The 25,933-nt window shown below is 47.1% G+C and overlaps 1 protein-coding gene across 3 annotated transcripts in view; it reads right to left on the bottom strand.

Annotated features, from left to right (window-relative positions):
- P3H2 (prolyl 3-hydroxylase 2) overlaps positions 1-19,028 on the bottom strand; it is a 63,530-nt gene extending 44,502 nt beyond the window's left edge. For all 3 annotated transcript variants that reach the window (XM_056498522.1, XM_056498521.1, XM_056498523.1), the window contains exon 1: positions 18,519-19,028. In XM_056498522.1, the coding sequence (XP_056354497.1) occupies positions 18,519-18,971 (453 nt within the window). In that variant the 5' untranslated portion in view covers positions 18,972-19,028. The remainder of the gene's footprint in view (positions 1-18,518) is intronic.
- Between the last annotated feature and the right edge of the window lie 6,905 nt (positions 19,029-25,933).

Below are 25,933 nucleotides of genomic sequence, written 5' to 3' on the forward strand. Positions count from 1 at the left end.
ACATGTCACAACACAGGCATCTTCCAGCATCTTCCCCATCTGCCTCCCTGAATCAGCACCACAGCAAACTCCCAAACCAGCAAGGTTTCCCATCAATAAGTGCACACAGCCCAAAACATGACAGCCAGAAAGTGTCCTGAATCCCCAAGAATGAAGCAGGAAGCCAAACATCTCCCCTAGAAGCCAACACCAATGTTTGCCTTTGGAACTTCAATTCCTGCATGGAAAAGACAAGAAAATCCAGGTCAGTCCTCTGCTCTTTCCCTGAAGGATGAATCAAGTCCCTCAATTCTGTTTTTAGCTGAAACCACAATGGGAGGTCTGCAAGGGTGGAAAAACCTGGGAACTCTGAGATGCAGCCTGCATCATGTCTGGGCTGCATCTCTGTGACTCAGCAAGCTGTGAGGGGGTAGGATCAGCATCTGTGGTGACCAAGAGCCTCCCCTCCCCTTGCAAAAATGTGCAGTTGTGGCACAGCCAGACTCTGAGCAAGCAGTGATCTGGAGGTGAAATAAAAATACTTTCCTTATCTAGCAGATTACAGCAAGGCTTTCTCAGCAAGGACTGTGAAATGTCAGCTGTCTCAGGGCAGCTCTAGCACCACAGCTTTTATGGCAAAATGGTTTCCTGCATATCAGGCAGAGGGATCCAGGGGCAATGCCAGCATCCACTCAAAGACATGGCAAAAGACACTCAAAAACCTCTGTCTTGGAAACATTAAGAAAAGACCAAGAGTGTGTCTCTTGATCTCATCCATTCACAAGTGTATGCACCAAGAGCTGCTCCCCTTCACACCCCACTTGTGGGTTTGGTTAGGTCTAACCAGAATTACAGGGTGGCCAAGAGTGGCTTTACTGATGAGCCTGACAATATCTGGCATGGGAAGGACATGAATTGCAGGTGTCAATTCACAACAACACGTTTAGAGCAAACATTCACAGCTGGCTAATGAACAGATAATTCTTGTCCTCCTGCCAGCACACACAGCTCAGCCCCCCTCGTGGTGTGGTGAAGCCTCTTTCCTTCAGCAGTCACCTGCAATGAAAACGAGCAGAGCAAACCCTGCCACCTGCACAGGAGTCTGAATAGCTACACCACTGAAATTGATTAAACACATTAAGAAAGGGATGGATTTCACATCACTGGAGAGGCTCATGCTCTCCAGAGCAGGGCAGAGAAGCCCTGTGGGTCCATTGCCCGCTGCCACCCTTCTGGCATACATTGCTTTTTTGGTTACTTTTTTTAACATTTTCTATGGAAGGCAACTTAGTGGGCTCTTTTTTGTCTTCTAAACTGATTAATTGCAGCAAAACATGGTGTGATCTGTGGCAAAGATCATGATCACACTTCTAGTGCCTTTGTATCTTTTGATCTTCCCAGTTGGTAAGTGCCTGATGCCCAGCAGATTCTGACCACGAGCACAAGCCCAGAGCAGGGAACTCTCATTCTGCTTTCACCTTGCAGAACATGTGCACTCCCAGTAATTTATTCACCACACCAGTGCAAGCACTGCAGGCTCTGTGAGATGAAACAACTCCAAAATCTGTACACCTGTTACTGGCTCTGAGCATCCCTCCTCTGGCACAGAGCAAAATCACACACGGGCTTTGTGCAGATTACGCATGAAAAAATCTAATTATTTAGAGGGAAAATGAAAAAAAGCCATAAGCACCATGAAAGAGGAAAGCTGTTAAATGGGGTTTTTGTGCTTATGCACTCAGCTAAGGCAAACTTCTTGCCTTGGACCTCCCATAGCACAGCCAGAAGTAACAACGTTTCTTTCTCAGGACCAAGAAGTATTCTCATTTTCTTGCTTCAACAACTTTGGATTGGATATGAGCAAGCAACATCAGTCATTTCTGTCTGATTGCTACCTTGCTGCTTAAGCACAAAAAAAAATGTGATTAATGAAATTTTGAGGGAGAAAACAAAGGCTTTACTAAACACAGAACATCAGCTAAGCACTGTGAACTTTTCTTAAATTCCCTAGAAATGAAAAGCAGCTGCCTGGTACCAATTCCCCCAGCAGCAGTAACTGCAGCATTTGGAGCAGCTCTGGGTGCTTCTGAAAATAGACATGATCTTGTGCCAAAGAAAATAATCCCTTAATTTTAAAGGTGTCTGAATATAAAAAAGGCTGAAAATTAGAGTGTCTGGGGAGGCACATGTAATGCATTGCCTGGTGTCTAAAACAGTCTTTCCAAGCATAAGCAAGTGGAACTTGACTTGATTTAAACTTGTAACTTGTGGGGTTCAAATAAAAACCTTTTTCACTTGATGTTCAGTTTGCCATCAATTTCATTTGTTTTGGGCTCAGACCACTCAAAAAAAAAAAAAAAATTAAAAAAAAGGGCAAAAATTAAAATATTTTGTAAATTCTAGCAATATTCCACAGCAAGGAAAATTCCTCAGCAGCTCCATGTAGTGGCTGCTGGCAGAGGTTTGCCTAAATTTTTAACAGGATATTTTAGCCTCTCTACATAGCAGTGGTATACACTGTTATTGTCTTCTTGGGTGAAACCAGATGAGATGAAAAATTGGCAAAAAAATACATTTTTTTTATTCCTGGGTAACTCTTCTGATCTACGTTAAATGTAGCAGGAAAAGTCAGGCTAGAAGCAACCTGGATGGGGCTCAGTAGTGAATGTGGGAAGGGGATATTTGTGCTGAGGAGGTCTTGTACCATTCTGGGCAGGGCTGAAGTTCCTCTGCCAGGAATACTGCCCCTAAGAGAAGGAGCAATAGAGAAATCTGCTGACTGCTCACACCACAATGCCCTGCTAAACCAATGGTGCAGCAGTGACTTCATACACAAAGCTCTGGAACAAATTTTGGAGAGAAAGTAGGGGAAAATCTCCTCAGAGCACATCATGAAACTGGAGTTATTTAAAGCACAGAAAATACCAAGAATGGCCCATGAAGCAGCAGCTGTTTGGGACTAGTCTGTCATAAGCTACTCTAAAGAAAGCACTGAATATCCTAATTATGTAAAAATTATACAGGTCACCTTCTATGTTTAGTACAGAGTGGCACAGAGATAGTCAGGAAACAGGACACATTCTTATTTTTTAACATGATGCCACCCAGCTCCATATGCAGTCTTGTCCTTCTCCCCTGTTATTTAAACTACAATAAGCTGTGCTTTGCACTCAAGGAAAAAGGGGGGTGAGGGAATGAATCCAGACCTTTGTGGGGAAGGTTGCAGTGAAAAGGCTGGCTGCCTTTCTGTGGTTGCTGAGGTAATGAAACTTCAACAGGGGCTTACACAGTGTCAGAGTGGAAGAAATTCAAAGCATCTACGAGAAGGGTTTTAAGTTACTCAGACGCCTTACTGATAGGATTTCAGAGCCAGCTACTCTGTTTGGACACCAACGTGCAAGGGAGCACATCTCTCCAAACCACACTCCAGGCTATTCATCCTGCCAGTCCTGCCCCAGCCATTCATAAACCAGCAGATCTGACAAATGACTTCATTCCTCTGGGGATATGAGCAAATGAGAACAAAGAAGCAAACATTTACAGATTCAGGGTGCCTTATTTTTGGCAAGTTTTCTTCTGTTGGGGAACTAGAAAAGATTCAAGGAATACAACAGTTAACTCATTCCTAAAGCTCTGCATGCACGAGTGCACAGCAGTGTGTATGCACAAGCAAAGCTCCCAGATCTCCCAGATTTACAAACCTCCCTGCCCATCTCTGTGGAAGATTTCACACAGCAGTTTAACACACTAACACTTGTGCAATTGGATACAAAAATGTATATCTGGGGTAAAGCAGGGTTTGGAGCACTGCATCCCATGCCAGGGAAGTGTATCCTTTTTGCTAAGGCAAAAGCCAAAAGCTCTTGGAAAGTCTTATTTATAGTAGAAAAGGTGTTTATGGACAGGCTAAGACACTCCCAATTGCTAACCTGGGACCCATCAAAACACCAATCATTGTGAATTTTCTTCTGCAGCAATCCGTGTCTCTGTAGATCAGAAAAGAAATGTGTTACCATTGTCCTATTGTAAATAAGAAACCTACTATGAACTAGGAGAAAAAGTAATAACAAATTTAGGACATGTTTCAGTGATGTGAAAATGCAATGCACACTACCTGAGAATAACCCTGGTTAACCTCTCTGCCTACCTGGCCTGGAGGATGAGTCCCTCCTGAGGAAGGACCACATCCCCTGTAATGCTGGCTCCTCCACACACCTGCACACAGCCTTTAGGGAGTGAAAGCAAAGCTGCATGGCCTTCAAAACCTTCACAAGTGACAAGCTGAGAGGCACAAACAGCAGCTGTTTGCCTTGTGCAGGGTTGGTAATGGTACCTGTGAGGTATCCCCATCAGCTCCCTCTTTCCCAGCCTCAGTGAGCCTGCCTGGCTGCTGCAGCCCCACCAGGAACTCTTGCTCCAGTTTCCTGCAGGAAGAAGTTCAAACCCAACCTTCTGGCAAGTTCCTCCTTTCAGAACAAACCAAACCCATCACTACTCATCCTCCCAAACCCTGGTACAGGCAAGTGCTTCTCAATACAGCATCCTCATGATCTCCTCCTCCAGTCTGGCACAGGAGCCTGCCAAACACATCTGATGCTGTGACTCCTTTCCCTGATCCCTTTGCCACTTCTCTTCCCTGACCCACATTTCTCACTTACACTTCTCTTTCCACTCTCCCATGGGTGGAAGACAAACTGAAATCTGCTCCAGAGCTGAAATTTCAGTTCACCTCATGAATTTGAAATCAAGCACAGTATCAGCCTTCCAAAACAAATCTCAGTGGATGTTGAAATAATTATTTTTACAGCAATGATTTTTTTGTTTGTTTGTTTTAAGTAAAGCAATATGAAAAGTAGATAAAGTCTTGCTGGAAAGGGAGAATCTCTCTCAGCAACTCTTCTCAAGCAGTGCAGCCCTGCCCAGCCCTGTGGCTGATGGGTCTGACTCTCCTTGCAGTAGCTGATGCTGACTGTAGGGATCTTGCTAGTGAGGCTCACCAGAAAGAAACAGGCATGTATGTAGAAAAGATGCACAGGGTAATTTATGGTGAGCTGTAGAATGGGATTTCTGCCATTGAGACAGAGAGATGGGACTGAGTTTACGACATTAGGACATTTAGGACACTTCATCCTTCGTCCTCAGCCAGATGTGCCCTATGAGATGAAAGCTGCTGCCCTTGGACAAGGCAGCTGGCTTTCCACATTCAGTCCAGGTCCCAACCAGAAAATGCTTGTAACTCAGGAACCACTCCAAAGAAAACCCTTGAGTCACATTTCTTACAGTGATCCTATCAGGCTCTGAAGACCCAAAACAAGGAGAACCATTATTCGGCAGCCTGGCAATGATTTCAGACTCCCACTCATCTGAAATGCTCAATTTCCCCAGATCCCAGGGACATTATCAGGTTTTGAGGGCCCTTTAAACAGCAGGAGCAGCTCAAGGAGAAACATCTGGAATAAACATACTGAAGGTACTCAAGTCAGTGAGATCTCTGCAAAGGTAGTGAGGAACACCTGACTGCAGATGTCTGCTGTATGGAGCACAGACACTGCTCTGCTGCCTGTGAAGGAGCTTTAGCAAGGGGCTGGAAGCTGCCCTGCCCTGGTCCTGCATGGCTGACATCCACGCCTCCTCTTTGATGTGCAGGACAGCTGTGACAGTGAATTGTCACAGCTGTATGGCTGCTCTCCTGTGAGGGGACACTTAGCTCATGCCCTGCTAATAAGGCAGCAGCACTGCTGACTCTGAGCAAACCACTCCATAATTGGCCTTTAGCAGAACAGGACATCTTTAATTAATCTGCTCCTGTTTATGTGTGTTACTCCTGCTGGAACTCACCCCAGAGCACGGACACCACGCAGCGCATCTGACATTCCCCAAATATGTGATGTCAGTCGTGTCTGCAGTGCCTGGTGTGCAATTACTGCACATCAAACTCATTCCACAGATGGGCAAATCAGGGCATGGAGCACTGGGCTGGAGCAATCCCAGCCATTCCTGTCCTGCCTCATGGGCTGTGCTGGTGTCTGGGTCACACACTCCCAAATAAAACTCAGTTGGGACTATCAGGAGGTTGCTAAGCCTGAGGTCTGCCAGATCTCATCTGAGCACTGTGCAGAATGAAAACCCAACAGGCTGGACTCAACACACATGCCTCTGTGCACAATGCAGCTGTGCTTTAGTAAGTCACCAGGCAGCAACCTGAGTCATTAGAACAGATGTAATCACACTCCCTTCCATTTATCCTAACAATCTCCATCTCAGTGCTTTCAGATTAAAGGACAGATACACCTATACCATTGGACATTTTACACAGTTTTATTGCTAATACCAGCAGGTCTAAAATCCAGACACCTGTGAGGACTCTGCTAAATCCATCACCAACTTACAGTGCAGTCCATCAGTCAGAGCAGTTGTCCTCAGCATGGACCAAGATCAAAGTGTGCAGCTCAGAAGGCTTCAAACCCTGCTATTTTCAGCAGCCTTTGGTACATATCTGTGTCTGAAATTCCCTAGCACTGACATCCTTCTGTTGTCAGCCATCACTGGTTGGACAAAGTCTCTGGTTGCACTCAGCAGCACGCTGGCTCTGAAACAAGAGATAGTCAAGTGTTGCTTTTTGGCTTATAATGCTAAGCAGGAGCAGATCTAGTTTCCTGTGCTCAGGACTGCTAAAGCACTAAGTATAGATAAGAGCAGAGGGCCAAGCTTGCTGGCACATAAAAGGGAGAATACAGCACAGCCAAAATTCTACTGCAGTTTTGCTGCAGGGGAATCTACAAGGATAACCTCCAAAATGCCTGATGATCCTCCTGACACTGAGGAAACACTATGAAAAGAAAAGCTGATTTTCCCTTCCTTGTCTTCTTACAATCTTTACCTTTCCAACCCTAGGACTCAAGAGCAAACAGCAAAATTAAATACAGTTGGACTCTCAGCTGTCTGGGCTTAGCTCTCCTCCCTCAATAGCAGAGGGTAACTTCCAAAGCTGTCATTAAGTGGCCTCAGTAAGATGGGCAGTAAAGTGGTTCATACAATGCACTATTGACCCAGCTGCACCACTGACCAACTGGCACATAAAAGCACTGATAGCAACATGAGCATTCAGTTTCACTTGGCACAGTAATCCTGATCACTTCCCAAACACAGTCCTTTCTAGGCTTGAGTACATTCCTACCCCAATGAAATAATCTCTCACTCAGGAGCTAAGCAGTGCTGGCTCTTACACCTGAGCACTCCCTCCCATCTGAGGTGTGCAAACACCAGGAGAGTTTTCCTGTTCATCTCCCCAGCTCCATGCACATTTGTGCACATGAGAAGAGCCAGTGACACACACCTAGAGCATGCAAGAGCTCAACTGGCAATCCCACTCAGCAGGACTTTGTTATTCAGCACAAGTTGGCTGCAACATCAAAACAGCCCCAAAGAGCAGCACAGAAGATCCCAAAGGACCTGGAACCCTTTCTGAGCAGGGCTCAGCACTCAGGAGCTGAGCTGTAACATCCACCACAAAACAACAGCAAAGGGACAGGAATGTAAACAATAACCCTGAAACATGCAAACCTTTGCTATCTAATACTTCTCAAAAGCATCATGAAGGACACTATGGCTTTTATACTGTGCTTTTCAAGACAGCTGAGTGTACTGATTGCTGGCAACTCATTGACAGCTTTAAGTGCTGTGATTTCAAAGAGAAAGTCCAGATGAATGGTTATATTGGTCTCTCTACCTGGTTTGGTTTGATTCAAAAAGGATTAGAAGCTAAAAATGGTTTATTTAGGAGTCTGTCATCTAGCCAGGTTTCACAGCAAGGATCCAAAAATATATTTGGAAAACAGAAGCACAGTGATTAAAGAAACAGTGATCTGGAGTTAAAAACGCCACAGTGGGAAGCCTTGTGATACAGTGCAAAAGTCATTTTCTAGGGACTGTTTTGTTGAACAACCCAAACTGTAATCAGGTTGGAATGAGTCTCCCAAGATGGGAAAATCTCTTTTGTTAAGCTCAAATCTGAGTCTGGCAACATCCAAAGAATCATAGCCTAGTCCAGAACTCCCAGAGCTTCAGCTACCACACAGAAGAGTCCAGCTGCCAAAACTGAAACTGTGCTGCACATCCCAGGCCGTGGGGAGCTGCAAGCCTTGTCCTGTACAAAGCAGTGCCTTGCAGAGCTGCCTCCTCTCACAGTGCTGGCTGCAGCCCCCAGCATCCAGGTCTGGGAACAACCAGGCACTGGTGCCCCATGTTGTGCTGTTGTTGCACCCAAGCCACTGAGGCTACAGGAACGAGACCTAAATCCAGCACTGAAGCACTGGGTGTGCACAGGATCTGCCCTTCAGAGGGCAGTGAGTCTGGTAGGGAATGCTCAGTTACAGTGAGAAAGATTCACCAGACTGGGTGGTGGAGAGCAAACGCCAGCAGCAGGAAGGGTGGCTGGGAGAGCACACCAAGGTCATGCTGATGGCAGATGGGTGCAACAGCTTCAGCTGCCTCGTGCAGGAGAAATGCTGCATGAAGCCAGTCCAACCAGGCTGGAACTCAGCTGGAGACTACAGCCCAGACATGGACATTTCCTGGGGAAACAGCTCTGGGGGAGCTGAGGAAGTCCTCTGCATCCCCACAACACACAGGACCTGCCTGTATGAGCTACCACAGCTTGCAGCCCACCTAGGCTGCACAGAGGGACGTGCAGGTGACAGCTGAGTGGACAAGCTGCTTCCTACAGTGGCACATGGCTGATTTATTTGCTATTTGCCTGCCTTGTGACAGGATCCAAGCTGAAACCAAGTTTTACTGAGCAGCACTCCAGTGAGCCAAGGCTGCTGGCTGGAGGAGACTCCAGAGAAGCAGCAGAGCCACCTGGGTACCAGGTGCAACACTGGTTAAAGAAAATGGAGCAGGGCTGCCCACCAAGGGACCACCGTCTGCCAAAGTACCTAAAGCAAAGGGAACAGTGGTGACCAGCTTCCCCAGCAGCCCACAGTGGATCTGCAGTCAGAGCAGCCCTGCAGTGCCCACAGGCAGTGTGCTGGATGCACCAGGGTAACTAACACACAAGATGCACCAGCACCACTGGCTCAGCAAACCCTGTCCAGCCCCTGCTCCCAGCAGCACAGATCAGGACTCTGCATCCCCACACAGTAAAAGCCTCTCCCAAAGCAGCACGAGTTCCCTCTACAAAGACAGCCTTTCCTCACCCACCTCTGGAGCTCACTGCATCTCAAACTCTTGGTTAACACATCCCCAGGATCAGTGCTGCCCACAGGTAAGAAAACTCCTGTCCATTCTCAGCCCCTGCAACAGGGAGACCAGCAGCTCCATAAACAGGAAAAATGGGGCTAAGACACAACATTTTCCTCCTTTTCACTGAAATATTTTGCTTCATTACAGATCCTTTGGATGAAGCTGACAGCCCTGGATGGGGAAGTGTTTTCCAGCAGCAGAACAGTGCAACATACCACAAGTCAGTGCTCTTCCTTTCAGACTATTTCAGTGAAACTTTGCACTTTCTCATCTGCTTCCAAAGACACAGAGTAACTCAGGTCACAGATGCCCCAGAATAAACATACACCTTAGAACAGGCAGTGCCTTGGCAAAAACCACTTTAAAAGCAGCTTTCTAAGCAAGGGAACCAACAGACTGTGCTTCAGTCCCTGTGCAGTTACAGCAACACCTTCAGTAAATATTTTGAAGGATATTTTCCAAGCTCTTTCTCTCTGTACCCCACTGATCTTTCCTGGGAAGGAATATGGCTGGCTGCAGCTTCAAAAGAAGCTGTACCACAGCCCTGGGCAATGAATGAACTGCAGCACATCTCCCCCCTGCACCCTTGGGAGTCCAGCCCTGACCTCAAGAGCTGTGTGAGTAGGCTGTGCCCTACCTGCAACATTTTGAGGCAGGATTTGCTCACCCTTTTTTTTTTTTTTTTTCAGGCAGAAGGCTCTGTGGATTTATGTACTCCCACTTCTAACTTTGACAGGACACAGGACAGTCTCAGGCTCATCTTTCTGCAGGGATATGATCTGAGGTCAAGGCCACCACTGCAGCTGCTTTGGAAAACCCATGGTGAAAAGGATCATGTTGGGGTCTAACAAGCATTTTTGCAATTTTTCAGATTTTTTAAATTTGGGTACACCAAATTCTGGTGTTGCAGACAGTCAATTTCTGACAATATCCCTTCATTTTCCTCTACTTCATAAATTTTCTTCAATGTCACCGATGTTCCCATCACCCTTAATAAATCCTTCAGTGCTGCAAAGACAGGATTTTCTCCTGCCCAAGCTAACCCACATGTAAAACCTGCTGGCTGCCCTGCAGCCCTGGTGCTGGTGACATTCTCCTGAGCAGCCTGGCTGCAAACTCTGCCTGAATGAGAACCAGCATCAGGGCAGGGAGCAGGGGACAGTGGCCATGCCACCAGGCCACCTCTCAGTGGCCAGCCTGTCACCTCCATGAGTGAGGGGACACGTTCCCCATCACAACAGGACACATTCTCTGTCACAAAAGCACAGCTGGGGTGCTGTCCCACACCCTATCTGCTTCCCACCCCAGCACAAGCACAGACTCAGCCTTTCATCCAATCCTGAAAGAACGTGCTTTTCTCCATTTTTATTTTTTTTTTAAGTGAACAAGAAGCTACAAGTGAGTATTTGGCCTTCACAACTTATGGGCTGCAGCCAAACCCTGCCATATGTTCCAGCTAATACATGTGGGCTTTGCTTCTCATCCAAGAAAGAAAAAAAAGGACGTTTATGAGTTGGGATTCAGCAGGATCATGTGGGAAGGAAGGGGTGGGGAAGTGATGCTATTTTTGTTGCTGTAATTATTTGGTGGCCAGATCCCTGACCCTTGACGTCAGCCCTGGATGGGGCTGTTTAAGTGACCAGTTGTCATGGAAAGGAGAAGGACTGGCTGGGAGGTACAGGCTGATGAGGAACAGCTCTTTGCTGCCTGAACCCACCCACAGGCAGACCCCCTGCCTTCATTAGTCATCACCAGCTCATGGCCAAGAAATGAAAGTGTCAATGCCTTATTGCAGATACATTGGCTGGAAACAAAAGCGTGCAGGGAAGGTTGCACCCTCCTTCCTGCCATCCATTACTGCTGAAATGCACTGGCCAAGTCCTGATCTCAGCTCCCCCAGTGCTGGGGCAGAGAAATTCCATGGCCCTCAGCTGGGTCACCCCGGGTTCACGTCGATTTATCCAAACTCAGCCTGGCCTCAGTCCAGACTGCACACATGGAAATATGCCCTGTGCACAGTACAGGGGTTCCCACTCCTTGGGAACAAACCCAATCACAATGACTGATTCATACCACCTCCAAAAGAAAAAACTAAGATAAATAACCTCTCAGCTCCTTGCTCCAGACGTCCAGCAGTGCTTTGAGCCCAGAACCCTGCTAGCAAGGCTCCAGCACTGCTCAGGAGGTTGGCAGTAAATGTGTCAGCTACTGACAGGATGGTTTCTCACCACTGCTGGTGCCATGAAGTCACCAGTTGTACCAGGAAATGGGAATAATCCTTGCTGAAACCTCAGCCACAACTGGAGAGTACTGGGCAAAAGTCTGTTTAGCAGGGCTAAGCCTCACTCATCATCAGCTGCCTTTGTTATCCCTGGGGCCAAGGACAACAAAAGGGCTCTGCAGAAACCAGAGCAGAGCTCTGGGATGTATGGATGAGATTTAACAGGCAGCACAAAAAGCCACTTAACAAATCCCAGCACACCAAGGCACATGGACAAGGCAGCTCAGCAGCACAGCTCTGCCAAGGAGCAGCCAGCAGGGGAAGGTGAAATAACCACAAAAATCTGAGCAGATGCACAAACAGGGAGGGTTCCTTCCAGGGTCCCATCCCAGCAGCAGGAGTCTGAGCTCTCCTGCACTATTACTGCCCAGTTGTGTTCCACTTGGGATATTATCCTGCACAGGGAGGCCTTTAGACAAAAGTCTCAAAAAATCCACTCAAGCCATGTGAGTCACACCTGTCTCATCCATCATCCAAGCCACATCACCAGAGATTGCCAAGAAGTAAGGAGGAATTCAGGGTTACCTTGCTTTCTCCAAAAGACTGAGGAATACAGCAGGCTGGGACCCACTGCAAGTATATTTTGAAGCCCTGGCACGACTGCATAGCCATGAAGTGAGAAAGAGGAATTTGGCAAGACAAAAAGAGCAGCCCTGGCCATCAAATGATTACTAGGCTGCATGAAATGAGCTTAGTGGGTCTAAGACCAGTATGTGTTTACTGGTTGTGTCCTGATTTGCTGAGCAGTGCTGTGCTAATTTACTACCAGTTTGCTTTTAGATTTGCTCTATTTAAAAAGAAAAAAACCAAACCCAAACACTCAAAAAGCAACAGAAAGCAGCAGAAAATCACTACAGCTAGTCTAATTTTTAGTACATCACAAGCCCACAGTCAAGTCCAAAAAGTCAAGACTGAGACTCCTGTGAAGACAGTAAGACACCTACACCACAAAGATGTACCTAGTCTGAATTTGCTGGCAGCAGAATTGAACCACTGGGTCACCTCTTTCCCTCTCTGACAATACTTCCAACTCTAAACATTTTAGAAGCATTTCTTCTGAAAGATCAGCAAGAACAGGAGCAGGGGCAGTTGGGTCAGTGTCCTGGGCTTAGGGCAGGACTAAATATCCTCCCCTAAACCCAGGACACTGACCCAACAATCAAGACACAGTTTTCCATTCCCTATAAACTGAGTTTATTTTTGTCCTAAATAATTTTAACTTTCTGAGCACTAACATTTACCCTCTGCTGAGGAGTAGGAATGTTTTCTCAGAAAATCTAAATAAAGAGACGTTCCAAGAGATTAATTCTGGGATCTGTTTATTTATCCCGTATCTGAGTAATACCAATTCTCAAGATTGAAGATAAATAAACACCACTAATAGTAAAAATCCAAATAATAATGATTATCTGACAGTTTTACTATAGGTCTTTGTCTGAGATGTCACATAAATCCTGCCAAAACAAGACCAACTGCACAGGCAGACCTTGTAGGACCCCAAAGACTTTAAAGTTAGACATTTTACACATTATCCTGTGTCACTGCCCACAAGGTGCTGCAAGTGAAGCCACATTTCCCCAAAGGCTGTGGCTCAGCCCAGGACAGGACCCCATGATCTGTCAGCTCCATGCAGCATTGTGGCAGGAAGGAAAAGTGAGCAAAATGTTCATGGAAAACAGCAGTCCTGAGTGAAACAAACCAAATCCCCTAAGCAACTACATGGGTGTGAATTCAGAATTACTCCACAATCCCTAGGTAGGTGATTCTATCTATGTGATTCATATATGATTTTGTCTGTCACAAAACACAAAAGTCTCTGGCCCTGTGAAGCACACAGAGGTGGGCAGCAGTGAGGAGTTATTCAAGGTGGAAAGAATTTGGTGGAGGTGTCACAACAACCATCCTGAGGGTTGGTACAGGCACTCAGACACCCAAATGTGGCTGGTGGAGAGATCACATCAGCACTGGCAGAGGACAGAACAAACACACTGGAGAGGTTAAAGGCCAAGGTTCACCTACACAACTCTCCTCCCTTGGCTCTGCATTCTCATAAATAGGGAGTTTCCAAAGGCAGAACTGGAGTCAGGCAATAATCTGTATCACAAGTGCTTCTGAAGTTTGGGCTCCCACTTGTCTCTTTCGTTTCTCTCCTGTGGTCTTTTATCAAGTGATTATTGTGTCAGTTGCATTTCAGACATTATGCTGGTGTGAGGGGGAAGGACAGCACAGTGTGACCCAAGGACACGTTCCCAGCAGTGCCTCCACCACTGCCCCATCTGCTGCAGTGTGGAAAACCCAGCACTGAAGATGAAAGAGGAAATTCTCCCCAGACAAGACCTTTTTTAAAAATAAAAACAGCTTTAAAGAACAAATAAACAGCCTCTCCTACAACACAGAAAACCTAAACATTATTGTTTTATGCTTGCAACACATGAAGTCATGATGGTAACAGAATGAACATCACAGACATGGCAAGGGGGAACTCAAGCCATGGACAGAATAAACCAGACATAGTCAGACTCTTCCCCCTCTGCTCCACCTACAATCTGGTATTACTAAGAGAGAAGCAATGTCCAACATGCTGGAGACTTGTTTTATTTATTGTTTTAAACCCAAGCACAAACTAAAAGGCTTTTTTCCATCTAGATCCAGGGCTGGTGGTTCCAGACCACATACGTACGATTCCTGCCATGCTTCACCGACGTGCAACGGGGCATTCAGGCAAGTGGGGAGACAAAACCAGCATTTACAAACTGGGAGGAAGTGCTCAGCAACAGCACACCAGTATCCAGGGGAAATTAAAACAGGCTACAGCCACCAGCCCAGCAGGCCAGGGAGTACTGTGGCTGGGAACAGGATGGAACAAAGGAAAGAGACCTCAAGGGGAGGGTCAATAAGGTAGAAGAGAAACAAGGCTTGGTTCTGCAATTGACACAGTGATCAACTTTTCCAGGTTACTTGTTGCTTTTGGACCAAGCTGCCTTGCAGGAGTTAGACTGGGGACTGGAAGTAATGTTCTGTGCCAGGGTTCATGGCAGACCATCCAGGGCAAGCTCCAACACAGCTCCTGAGTCAGCAGCAAACGCTGTCACAGTGTACATCGAGTACATTTCCTCCTCCACTCACTCTCAGAGCTAGGGAAACTCCAAAAAGCAGGGCTAGGAACATCATGGCCTGCAGGCTAGGTTTTTCAGAAACAAGATGACTAAAGCAGCAAAGCAAGGAGGACATGACTAATGAAATATTTAAGAGGGCAAAGAGATCCCACCACACCCACCTGCCAGGCCTGGAGGGTATTTCTTTGACAAAGACCAAGCAGCCAGCACAGAGCTGAAACTCACCAGCATTTGGTAAACTGTCCATGGGACATGGCAGCAGAAACCCACTGAAGACCCTTTTCACTGTGGGCTGGAGAGCCCACTACATGCATTTCATGTTTTCATCTCCTTCTGTTTCCACACCTCAACTGTTGCCTCAAACAGATGTACCCACTGTATTTCCAAATTACCTGACAACACCAGCTGTGCTAGGAAAAGGAGGAGTCTTCTTACTTAAATACATATTGAGAAGCTGCAAAGAAGTCTTGAAAACACATTTAGACTTGGGCTGCTTGTTCAATGCAATGTCTACAGCCTGTAGAGTCTGCAGTCAACCTCAGGAGCCTCATCCTGAGCCTGAAGCCAACAGAAACCTTCAGCTGAATCCACAAGCTGTCCCATTCCTGAACTGCACCACAGCCACCCCTCACTTCATGCCAGAGTCACCAGAAACACTCAGATCACATCTGTGAAATAGAAAAGTGGTCTTAGAACACTAAGAATAGAAAAGAAGACCACTGTTTCTGTTTCAGAAAAGTGCAGACAAATTAGGAAATAATTGATAGGATGATGGGGATGATCACATTAGAGACTGATAGAACATGTTTTTATAGAGGCATAGCACTGGTGTCTCACCTATACACATCATCACCTCCCTGCCCCTTTACAGTGCTCTATGCAGGAATATCTTGAGCATCTGTTTAGAAGCAGGAGTAATGCAGCCTAGTGTAGCTGTTGCTATTGTCCAGCTGAAAAAAGTCACAAAAAAAAAAAAAAAAAAAAAAGCAGCAAAGAAGTCCAAAACTTCCAATTCTAGCAGTTTTCCACCAATTCACTGCAGAGTCTCATTCACGTCATCACAACTGGGCCAGTCTGTGCTGGTGCTTTGCAGTGAGACACCAGAGGCAGTGGGAGAGCCCAACCTGTTCCCAGGGCACTGGGGCAGTGGGGAGCCCTCTCTGCTCCCAGGGCATCCAGGTGGCTCTGCTGCTCCCAAAGCAGCAGAGGCACACACAGTGCTGGCCAATGTTTGGCTGTGCATCTGTCCAGCAGGACTGAAAGCCTTTGCTTTTCCTACCCCACAGGAGTGTTGCAAGGATTAGTTCATGTATATTCAGCACCGTTTTTCAAAGCACTGCACAAGAGCCAAACCCTTCGATTTTTTTCATCTGTTCCTTGCTCCGTCACTCCCTCCTGACGGGATGTGTTTCTCCCCTCCTGAGAAACAAACAAGCACGAGGTCAGCAGGAGTGGGAGGTGGGAAGCACATTCCAGGCTGCTCATTTCTCTCAAACCACAATGGCACCAAACCCTGCCATCCTCCCAGTGCTCTGTACCAGTGCCCAGCATCCTGGCCTCATCATGCAGCCCAGGGAGGAGCTGCATACACAGCAGGGCATTTAACCTCACCCCATTTCCTCTTTGGTTTCAAGAAGCAAACCAGGGTGAAACTGCCACCCCCAGAGCTGTGCAGCCTGTCTGTGCACCCACAGCAAGCAGGGGTCTGCACAAGCCCTGCTTGCAGCTCCCCTTTGCAGGCACAGTGCTGAGCAGATGCTGCAGCCAGGGCCAAGGCAGAGGGCGCGGAGCTGATGCATCCCAACCCTCAGGGAACATGCCAAAGCCTTGGCACTTAGCCTTGGCATGAGGGGATGGACATTAGACCTCGTGTTTGGTGCAAGTGCAGGCAAAGCCCATGTGGGGTATTTTCTCCTGTGCACAGACTTGTTGAGCCAGAGCAGAAGGGCAATCCTGGGAGCAGAGCTCAGGTACAGGCAGCAGCCAGGTGAGGCTGTGCACAGATCACTGCAGGGTGCTGTGAGGGACAAGGCTGGTCAGAGTGCTGCTTATAAAACCCAAGAGCATCAGAAAGGGTTAAAGAAAAAGGTATTAAAAACATGAACAAGTCTAGCCAAAGAGTACCTTCCCTTGGCTCCAGTGCCCAACACCTGGACAGCCATGCAGATAACAAGAACATCCACTACCATCTGAGAGCAGTGAGATCAGTGTTATCATGAACATAAAATCCCCAGATGTTGCAAAAGCAAATTAAGATGAGTCACACATAAAATAAATTTTAAAAGGGTTGTTTTCAACACACTTCTTTGACAAACTTAGAATGCCATTTTAAATGAGGAAAATAACCTCAGTCTCAGTAGAAGCATAAATGCAGGAACAGTCCATACCCCAAAATCTTCTGGGGTTTTACATATCCATTTTACTGAAGTGGAAGACAGAAACCCTATTACTTAATTTAGAGGAAAGTTTTTCAGTGAGTTTGACATCAGCAAGTTTAAAAAAGGCTTTGGAAGCAGATTAAGAAATCACTTAATTTTTTAGCATGATGAATTTTGTGTCACTTCCCACAGATGCTGACACTACATAGAGTATCCTTTATAGTAAGGACCATCAGCTGCACTGACACTGCACACAAGCCAAATTACAGTTCTAGTTCACCCCCAGGATTTCCTTCAGGAACTCCATGCATCACATGGCCACTAGAGTTTAAGCCAATGCAATTCTAGTCCCTGACTAGTAAAACTGACATTAAGGAAATGACAAAAAAAAGCAAGCATAGAAAAAGCAATGTAACTATTATTTTCCACTAGGTTTCAGAATGCTGATGGTTTTCCTCCTTGATGTGTTGCTGTGTAAGCACTGCACCACAGGCACCAACACTGCCTAGGAAAGATGTTTGCTTCTCCACCTGGAAATGGATTTCAGCAGAATCACCCTCCCTGTGCTCCACTATGCAGGTCTTCACCTATGAAGTTGCCTGTAGCAACTAAAAGGTTATGAATGTGCTCAAAGAAGGGCAGGGAGATGATCCAGAAATGCTTTAAACATTCCGCTTGGCATGAAATGAAATTCCCAGAGTTTCTGCCCTTCCTAGTCATAAACAGGAAGACTTACTACAGGTAACTAGCTTGACAGAGCACAAGTCTTGAATGAATAAGAAAAATATCATTGACTATCATGGTGTGGGGGTTGTTGTTTTGGTTTTTCTTCCTGGGTTTTTTTTTAATTCTTTTTGGCAAGAAGTTCAAAGAGTAACATCGTTTTTTTCAGGGAAGGCACCAGTTATAAGGCAGAAGTTACTGGGATAAGAGGATGATACTCAGGATGTCAGTGGCTGCTAAGTATTGACTGCACTCTGTTAGTTTGCAGAAATACTGCAGAGTATTTCACATCATATCAGGATAATGAGCATCAGGTCCCTGGAACACTGATTATGCATCTTCCAGCTCCACGTACAGTCCCAGCTCCTGAAACACGGAATCAGTTCAGCTTCTCTGAAAGGGAAACACCTCTGGCAGAGGGCGTTGGGGGTTACTGAGGGGTTTCTGGGGGTTTTTCTCTGCAAACTGAAGTCGGACGATTTTCAGAATTATACTATGTTACACTAAAACAAAAACATCATTTGCCCAAAGCAAATAGAAAAATCACCCAAAACAAGACAGGAAAAGCACAGTTGAGCCAAAGCTGGAGAGAATCTATTTGCCATCCAGGATTGCGTATCTCGGGAACAGGCTGTGAGCACTGACCGCACACACCAGTGAGAAGGTTGCGGGGGACCATACCTGGACGGCTTGGGAGGGAGGGCGGAGGGGGCACAGCGGGGATGCTCGGGAGTGTGGAAGCGCGGTACCCCTCTGGAGAGGGCGCACAGGAGTGCCGGCGGGGCGGGCGGTGCTTACCTGGATGTATGCGCGCTGCAGGTAGCTGTAGGGCACCCTGCGCTGGAAGTCGGAGCGCACCTCCTCGGCGGCGCGGTGGCGGGACACGGCGCCCAGGCGCGGCTCCTCGCAGCGCCGCACGCAGTCTGCGCGCCGCAGCACCGAGCCGAAGAACCGCAGGTCCCCCGCGGGCCCCGGGCCCGGCTCCGCCAGCCGCACCTGCGCCCGGCACCGGCGGCGGCACCGCAGCCGCGCCGCCCGCAGCTCCCGCCGGCTGCGCAGCGCCCGCTCCAGGCAGCGCGCCGCGCCCGCGAAGTCCCCGCCGTGGAACGCCTCCACGCCGCTGGCGTACAGCGCATCGAAGGGCTCCAGCGGGCCGCCCTCCGCCGCGCACCCGCCGCCCGCCGCCGGCACCGCCAGCAGCAGCGGCAGCAGCAGCAGCAGCGTCCCCCCGGGCCGGCTCCCCGGTGCCATGCCCGCCCCGCACCGCCCCGGTTCGGCTGTAGTGCGCTCCGTGCGAGCGGCGCCGAGCGGCGGGATGCGGGGTCCGTGCGACGGGTCTCGCTATGAAGGGATCCGTCAGTGGGAGCGGGGCGCGGTGCCGCGGGCTCGGCGGCGGTGGCGGTGAGGCTGCGGCTCCATGCACGCCCGGCCTGCGCTGCCTCCCGCCGCCGGCACCTCTTAAAGGGCCCCGCTCGCCGCCCCGCCCGCGCCCCGGCCCGCCCGGCCCCCCCGCAGCCAGCCGGGGGCGCGGAGGGGGCGCGACAGCGGCCGGGCTGCTCCGAGCATCCCGCTGCCCGCGGCCGCCGGGGCTGCTCGGTGACGTCGGGAAATGTAAATCGTCCAGGGCTGATGTCAGTGGCTGCCGCTGCCTTTCCTCCCGCTTCGCCCCGCATCCCCGCGCTTATTCAGAGGATGCTTGGTTTTGTCTCCCTGCGAGGCCGCTGCTTGGGGCTCTTTTTTGCTGGGTTCTTCACCCCCCTCGCCTTTCTTACCCTGGGAGATCTGCAGATAAATAATCTGGGATGGGCACAGTGAGTGGCTGGCAAAGCTTTTTCAGCTCCCAGCTGTGTGTTTGTCTGGATTTCTCCAAGATTTCTCTCTTCCAATGCTGCAATACCCTGCCCTGCCAAAAATGTTACTCATTTTTTTGCATGAATTTTAATGCTTTCTTGTGACGAGACGCTTGGCAATGCAGACTGGTGACACATGAAAAAAATATCTTAGTTGGCATTTTAAATAATCTCAGTGTTGAACACCTGTCACCAAGAAGTTTTTCATATTAACACAGTTAATTTGGCTGAAATCAGCTGTTCCTGAGTGAGGGGGAATGATCAAGCCCTGGATTTGGCTAGGTGTTTTACTGTAAGATTTTCTGGGCTCTGCTACTCCAAAGTCTGTGTGTACAGCACTGTTCTCAGTAGGGTCTCTCACAAGGCATTGTGGCCTTATTTCTTTCAGACATTTCGGGATTATCTCCAGATATATTGCCTATCTTCTCATAGACTAAAATTAAATAAATAAATAAATAAATAAATAAATAAAATAGCTGCAAATGGGGGATGCTTGAAATCCACTTGGTCCAGAGATTTTGTTACTGTATCAAGCCAGATGTTCCTCACGGTCATGCTGTGCATCCCCCTCTGCTGCTCCAGTGACTTTGATCAAATCATGCCTTGTTTATACTGCCGTGTCCAGGATCAGAAACGGCTCAACAGCCTCTCATCGGGCGAGTGATCAGATTATGGAGTCAGTTTACAACAGTTTCACATAAAGGAAGTTTTTTTTCCACGTGACTAGAGATTACTAGAGTTCTTGGTGAAGATCTTTCCCATCTGGCAAAGATTTCATAACAATTGTCTTTATTACTTTCTTGCAAATTGGCACAAAATGTTTTAAAGGTTTGGGTCTCCCTCCAGCCTTCTGCCTGCCAGGCTGGCATGCTGGGGAGGGTATTCATAACAGGAGAGCCCAACACCCTGAAGGAATATCAGCAGTGGGAAAGGTATGTGCTGTAACCATTTGCCTGTGCAAAACAAAGGTCTCAGGTCCAGATAAAGCCTTTTGCAAAGAAAAGTTTATCAGCACTCCTCTGGGAGCAGAGGTGATGTTATTGGAGAGCTACTTAAACCTTCTCAAGGGTCCCAGAGCTGCCACTGGTGACTGCAGAAGTTTAGAGCTGGGGACACCTCTGCCCCAAATCACAGGGGTAAGATGCTCAGCTCCCTGGGTGCATTTTCTGAACAATGCATCTCAGATGATCCATTTGCAGAAGTTCTGTACCTAATTCCACATTGCTTCCAAGTCAGCAACATCCCTGCGCTTGCAGTGGTAACTGAGGCCCTGCATAGGAAGGAATGCAGAAAGTACATGAGTGACTGGAGAGAGAAGAAAGTCAAACAAAATGTTTTATTTCACACTGCTGCATGTTCTGGTCCAGATCTTTTTTTTTCTTTTTTTTTTTTTTTTTTTTCCCACTGAAAGTCCTTTTTAAAACAGTGACAAAAAAGTTCTTTGTTCTGACACCCTGCAGCCCCATTCTGCTGCCCTTCTTGCAGGGTTTTCTCTGTAGGCACCCACTCACTTTAGGACCAGACTGCCACCACTCCACTGTCTCCCTGCCTGGAGCCACACTTTCTTTGTTCACAAACATTTGGCTTTCCCTCACCCTGACAGTCTGTTTTAGGTAACTGCAGCAAAGAGCTCAACAAGAGTTGGCACACACAAGACTCTTAATCCTGTGTATCTCTCCAGCATTCAGTGCAGTTGCTTAAACACCCTCTTTTAGTTTTATAAGCCTGCTCACTGCCAGAGCAGCAACCAGATGGAAAGAAGTTTGCTGGTCCCTTTATTGTGAGCCTTGCTCCTGCAGAAGATCTGGACCATAACATGCAGCAGTGCTGCTGCAGCCATCAGCACTGTACACAAGGTGGGCTTGCCTGCACGGAGCTGGAAAGGAGCTGGTTTGGAAGCTTTGCATATATAAAGAGAGGGTTTTTCACCCAGCATTGCAATTACTGGTTTAGGATGTTACAACTCTGAATCAGGCCCCAAGATGTCTGAGATATCCCTCATGCCTTTAATGAAAGGAATAATTCTAAAAATATAACAACTCAGCCCGTGTTCAGATGTTGATCCTGGCCCCTGTGCAGTTGTTTTGAAAAACCTTTTCCTACGTAAATAGGTTCATCTGAAGCTTTTTTTTCCCTTGAAAACTCTGATGATTTGGCAACAAGATAAGAGCAAAATTTAAAATGCTGTTCAAAATGGCTTTCCAACGTGCACTTTACAAGCAGACCTAGGTTTCAAGCCCTCTCTGTTTCATTTGTAGACTTGCTTTCATATTTAATCATGGACAAACTTTATAATTCCAAATCAAACACAGGTGAGTCCTTCAGCCATGTACCTTATTGAGATACAGAGCTTTGAATCAGATGCAAAAGTACAACATACCTTTATTAAAGGGCTTTGGGTTTTGCCTTATGTACAAAAGTGCAAGTTAATTGAATATATCACATCCATTAGTTAAATACTTCATGATTTAGACCCAAATCTGTACCTAAATTCCACAGAATGCCTCCATCTACCCAACACCTTTTTTATTCAAGAAGGTGTGAGAGTGGTTGTGAATGTCAGTAAATGTCAGGAAATAATTACCAAATTAAAAGATGTCCTGCAATATTAATTCTGCACCATATCTTGAGACTCTCCTTCTAGAAAAAATCCATCATCAGAGTTGTATAAAACTAGTCTGGGTTTGGGCAGAGTGAAAGGATGAGTGACCAAGGAGGAATTTTCTCTGTAAATTATTAAACTTGGTATATCAAGATGCAGCACATTACAACAGTAGAAAATGGATGGAGAGAGCACAAGGTGCCTGCTGGGGATGCCACTGCCTCTGCTCCAGGTTTTACCTGTTGTTTTTTTGCTGATGGTTTACAAATCTGCTTCCCACAGCTGTCCCACTGTCTGCTTGGGCCTGTCTCTGATGCACTGCTCTGCATGGGTTGCTGATAACTTGGGGTCAGCACAGGTGAACAGGTCTTTAATTTTTCTTCCTAAGCACTTTAACTTCTATTTCCTTCTAGCAGTATTTCTGTTGGCTCAGGACCTGGGAGCAGCTATCACTTTCTCCCAGACATCTGACCTGTGATCAAACGCCGGCTGTTGTTGTTATTTCATGAACTACAATCTCAAGAAGCTGGAATGCCCTCTGTTCCTAGCAGCCTTCCATCCTGACATTTCTCCAATGATTGTCCATCTCATATCTTGCTGATGACAGCCTCATTTTTCTTAATGACTTCCTCTTGACATTAGCTCTGCAGAAGCACAAAATGATTGCAGCAAAGCTTTGCTTGCAGCGTTGCTCCAAGTGCATGACCCACTCTTGTATCCTCAGACAGACTGCCAAGGTCATCTCACGTCCTCCTTTGCAGCATCCAGCAAAGTTGCCCTGGCACAGGCTTGTCCACTTCTCTCTCTGCTGCACACTATTGTTAATAACAGCCTTGACAGCTCATTCTTTTTTTTTTTTTTTTGTCATTGTCTGTCCTCTCTGCTTCATTTCATGGGACTTACTATAGCTCTGCCTGTTTTGGACAGGGTTTTGTTTTCTAGAATTTGCCATTGCTTCTCTACTGCAGCTTCTCTACAAACCGAAGCTAACTCCCCAAAGCCATCTCTGCAGTCATCCCTCCATTGTGCCTCTTGAAGCTTTGCACATGTGCTTTAGTTTGCAAGTGCTTTGTGATGCACAGAAACCCCTGTGCTGCATCTGTTATAAAAGCTTTAATACAAGAGCACAGACAAATGCAACATAAGCTTTGCTGTTGGCACTCGGCAGAGAAATACAATCCTATAAATCACAGAAGCAGAAGATCCTTGTGTCTTCCCATGTGTGGACAACAGTACAAACCTTATTGAATTCCAAGTACCTTCACACTTTGCTTACTTGGAAACTTGGACTTGACTGCTGTTGTAAATTAAAAAATAATAAAAATAAAGTTCAATAAGTATAAAATACAGAAAGGCACACTGGTGTCTTGAAGGAGTTGGCTCCATGCCTCTCACATTTGAGCTTGGATTTAAAATACTTCCATGGCCTATATTATTTGGGAAGACAACAATTAATAACGCTAAAGAATTATTATATTGTGCTGTACATACCACTGACAGACAAAAGGTTTTACATAACTAGAGCTGCTGTTCTGAACAGGAAGGTACCTACAAATGATATAAACTGGGAAAATTTACTCGGAGACTCGTATGACACAGTTATTTTCGATGCATAGTCCGGAGTTAACGAGACGTGTGAATGGTTTCATTGTGTAGCTGTCTGAATTTAGCTGTAAGCTGTGGCAGCTCCAGAGCGTGAACAGGGTCCAATTCATGACTGCTGTAATTGGACTGAAGTGGGTGACACTGCCAAAAGGATGGGTCAAGTGTAGAGCGTGTGCTCGCACAGCCAGAGCCTGGCTGCAGCCCCAGGGGCCACAGACATGGAGGGGTGGATGGATGGATGGATGGATGGAGGGATGGATGGATGGATGGATGATGGATGGATGATGGATGGAAGGATGGATGGATGGTGGTGGATGGGTGGATGGATGGGTGGATGGGTGGATGGATGGATGGGTGGATGGATGGATGGATGGATGGATGGATGGATGGATGGATGGGTGGGTAGATGGGTGGATGGATGGATGGGTGGATGGATGATGAATGGATGGATGATGGATGGATGATGGATGGATGGATGGATGGATGGATGGATGGATGGATGGATGGATGGATAATGGATGGATGATGGATGGATGATGGATGGATGGATGGATGGTGGATGATGGATGGATGATGGATGGATGATGGATGGATGGCAGGCACAGGCTGCCGAGGTGGCATCTAAGCAGGGTTTGAGGGACACAGAATTCCACTGGGAGGGGCAGAGCCACAGGTGACACTCCTGTCTGACAAACTGCAGCCCTCTGTGTGAAGGGAGAAGAAAGGTGGGATGGCAGAGAGAGGCCACACAGAGCAAACCTCCTCTTCTGCCCAAAATGAGGTGGATGGAGATGTGTGTGTGGGTGGAGTGGCCCAGGCTCCCGTGCAGAGGATGGGGATGTTTGCAGACTCACCATCTCTCCAGGGAAGATCTTCCCATTAAAATCCTGCCCATTAAAACCTTTGGGGGGTGAACATCTGGTGGATTTGATTCCCAGGTTTCCTTCTGCTGGCTGCTCTGCTGCCTGCAGAGAGGCTGTTTGTGCCAAAAGTGTGAGAACTGAGCTGCTGCTGAGTGACATGAAAGAATAAGAGTTTGTAAAAATGAGATGGGGTCATCAAAGTGGGACAACACTCAAGAGCCTCTCAAAAGCTATCTGAAGCAGTCTGTGTCTTTGAGTGGAAATGTTAAATAAACCCTCATTAAAATCAATATAACTAAATCCAGTGTGGCCATGTATCTCCTCTGTATGACCTCGTGCTTATTTTTCATATGCATTAATTTATAATCTGAGCACCTTGATGCTTTTTTTTTCTTTTTTTTTCTCTCTCTCTCTCTTTTTTTTTTTTTTTTTTTTTATGTCATTCCTTTTATCAGCTCTTGTCTGGACTCAGACAACATTTTAAAATAAGACCATGCATAAGCCATGGGGAAGCTGAGCCAGCTCAGGTAGATGCTGCATCCCATCCAAAATATAACTTGCAAACAGCAAGGTTTTGTCCATAGACCTTTCTCCCTGCATTGCCCAGCAGTGAGAGACTGTGACTCCAAGAGTAAATATTTGTCTTCCCCACAGAGCTCTCCACATGAGCCAGACCCCAACTTATTGAAGAAAGAAGGAAATGTCAGGCAGGGGGAAGAGGCCCATGAGGAGGGCAGCCCAGCAGGAGAGAATGGGGAGCTGTCAGAGGGGGAAACCCAACATCCTGCCTGTGAAACCAGAGGGGTGGAGAAAGCAGCAGTGGAAGCCCAAAAGACAAAGTCCACCGAGGAAATGAAAAAGCAGTCTGGCAATGGTGGGACACACTTAGCAGAGAGGAGCTCCCTGGTTATCACCAGCATGATAACTATGATCCCTCCCACAGCAGGACACAGCAAATACCAGAGACTCTCACCAACAGTGGCATGGCAGAGGGGTGGAGGGGACCCCTGTGTTGTCAGCCTTTCCCAGTTTTAACTTCATGGGTCAGTGAAAAGTGGGGGCTGACAGACTATGGAAGACATTAAGCTGACTTCTTTCACAAGCACTGGGTTCCCTGTGGCTCCCTTTCACAGTCCAGCTTTCCTGTACATTAATGCAGTTCTGACTGAGCTGACCAAGAGGTGCAAATAACATCTACACAAGAAAACCAGAATAAATTATGTTCATCTAAGTATAAATTTGAATAGCTTTTGATCTCGTTAAAACCTGTCCTGGTGAAAAGTCACAAATCTT

Source organism: Oenanthe melanoleuca, chromosome 9 (assembly GCF_029582105.1).
Source record: "Oenanthe melanoleuca isolate GR-GAL-2019-014 chromosome 9, OMel1.0, whole genome shotgun sequence".
In the NCBI taxonomy this organism is placed as follows: domain Eukaryota; kingdom Metazoa; phylum Chordata; class Aves; order Passeriformes; family Muscicapidae; genus Oenanthe; species Oenanthe melanoleuca.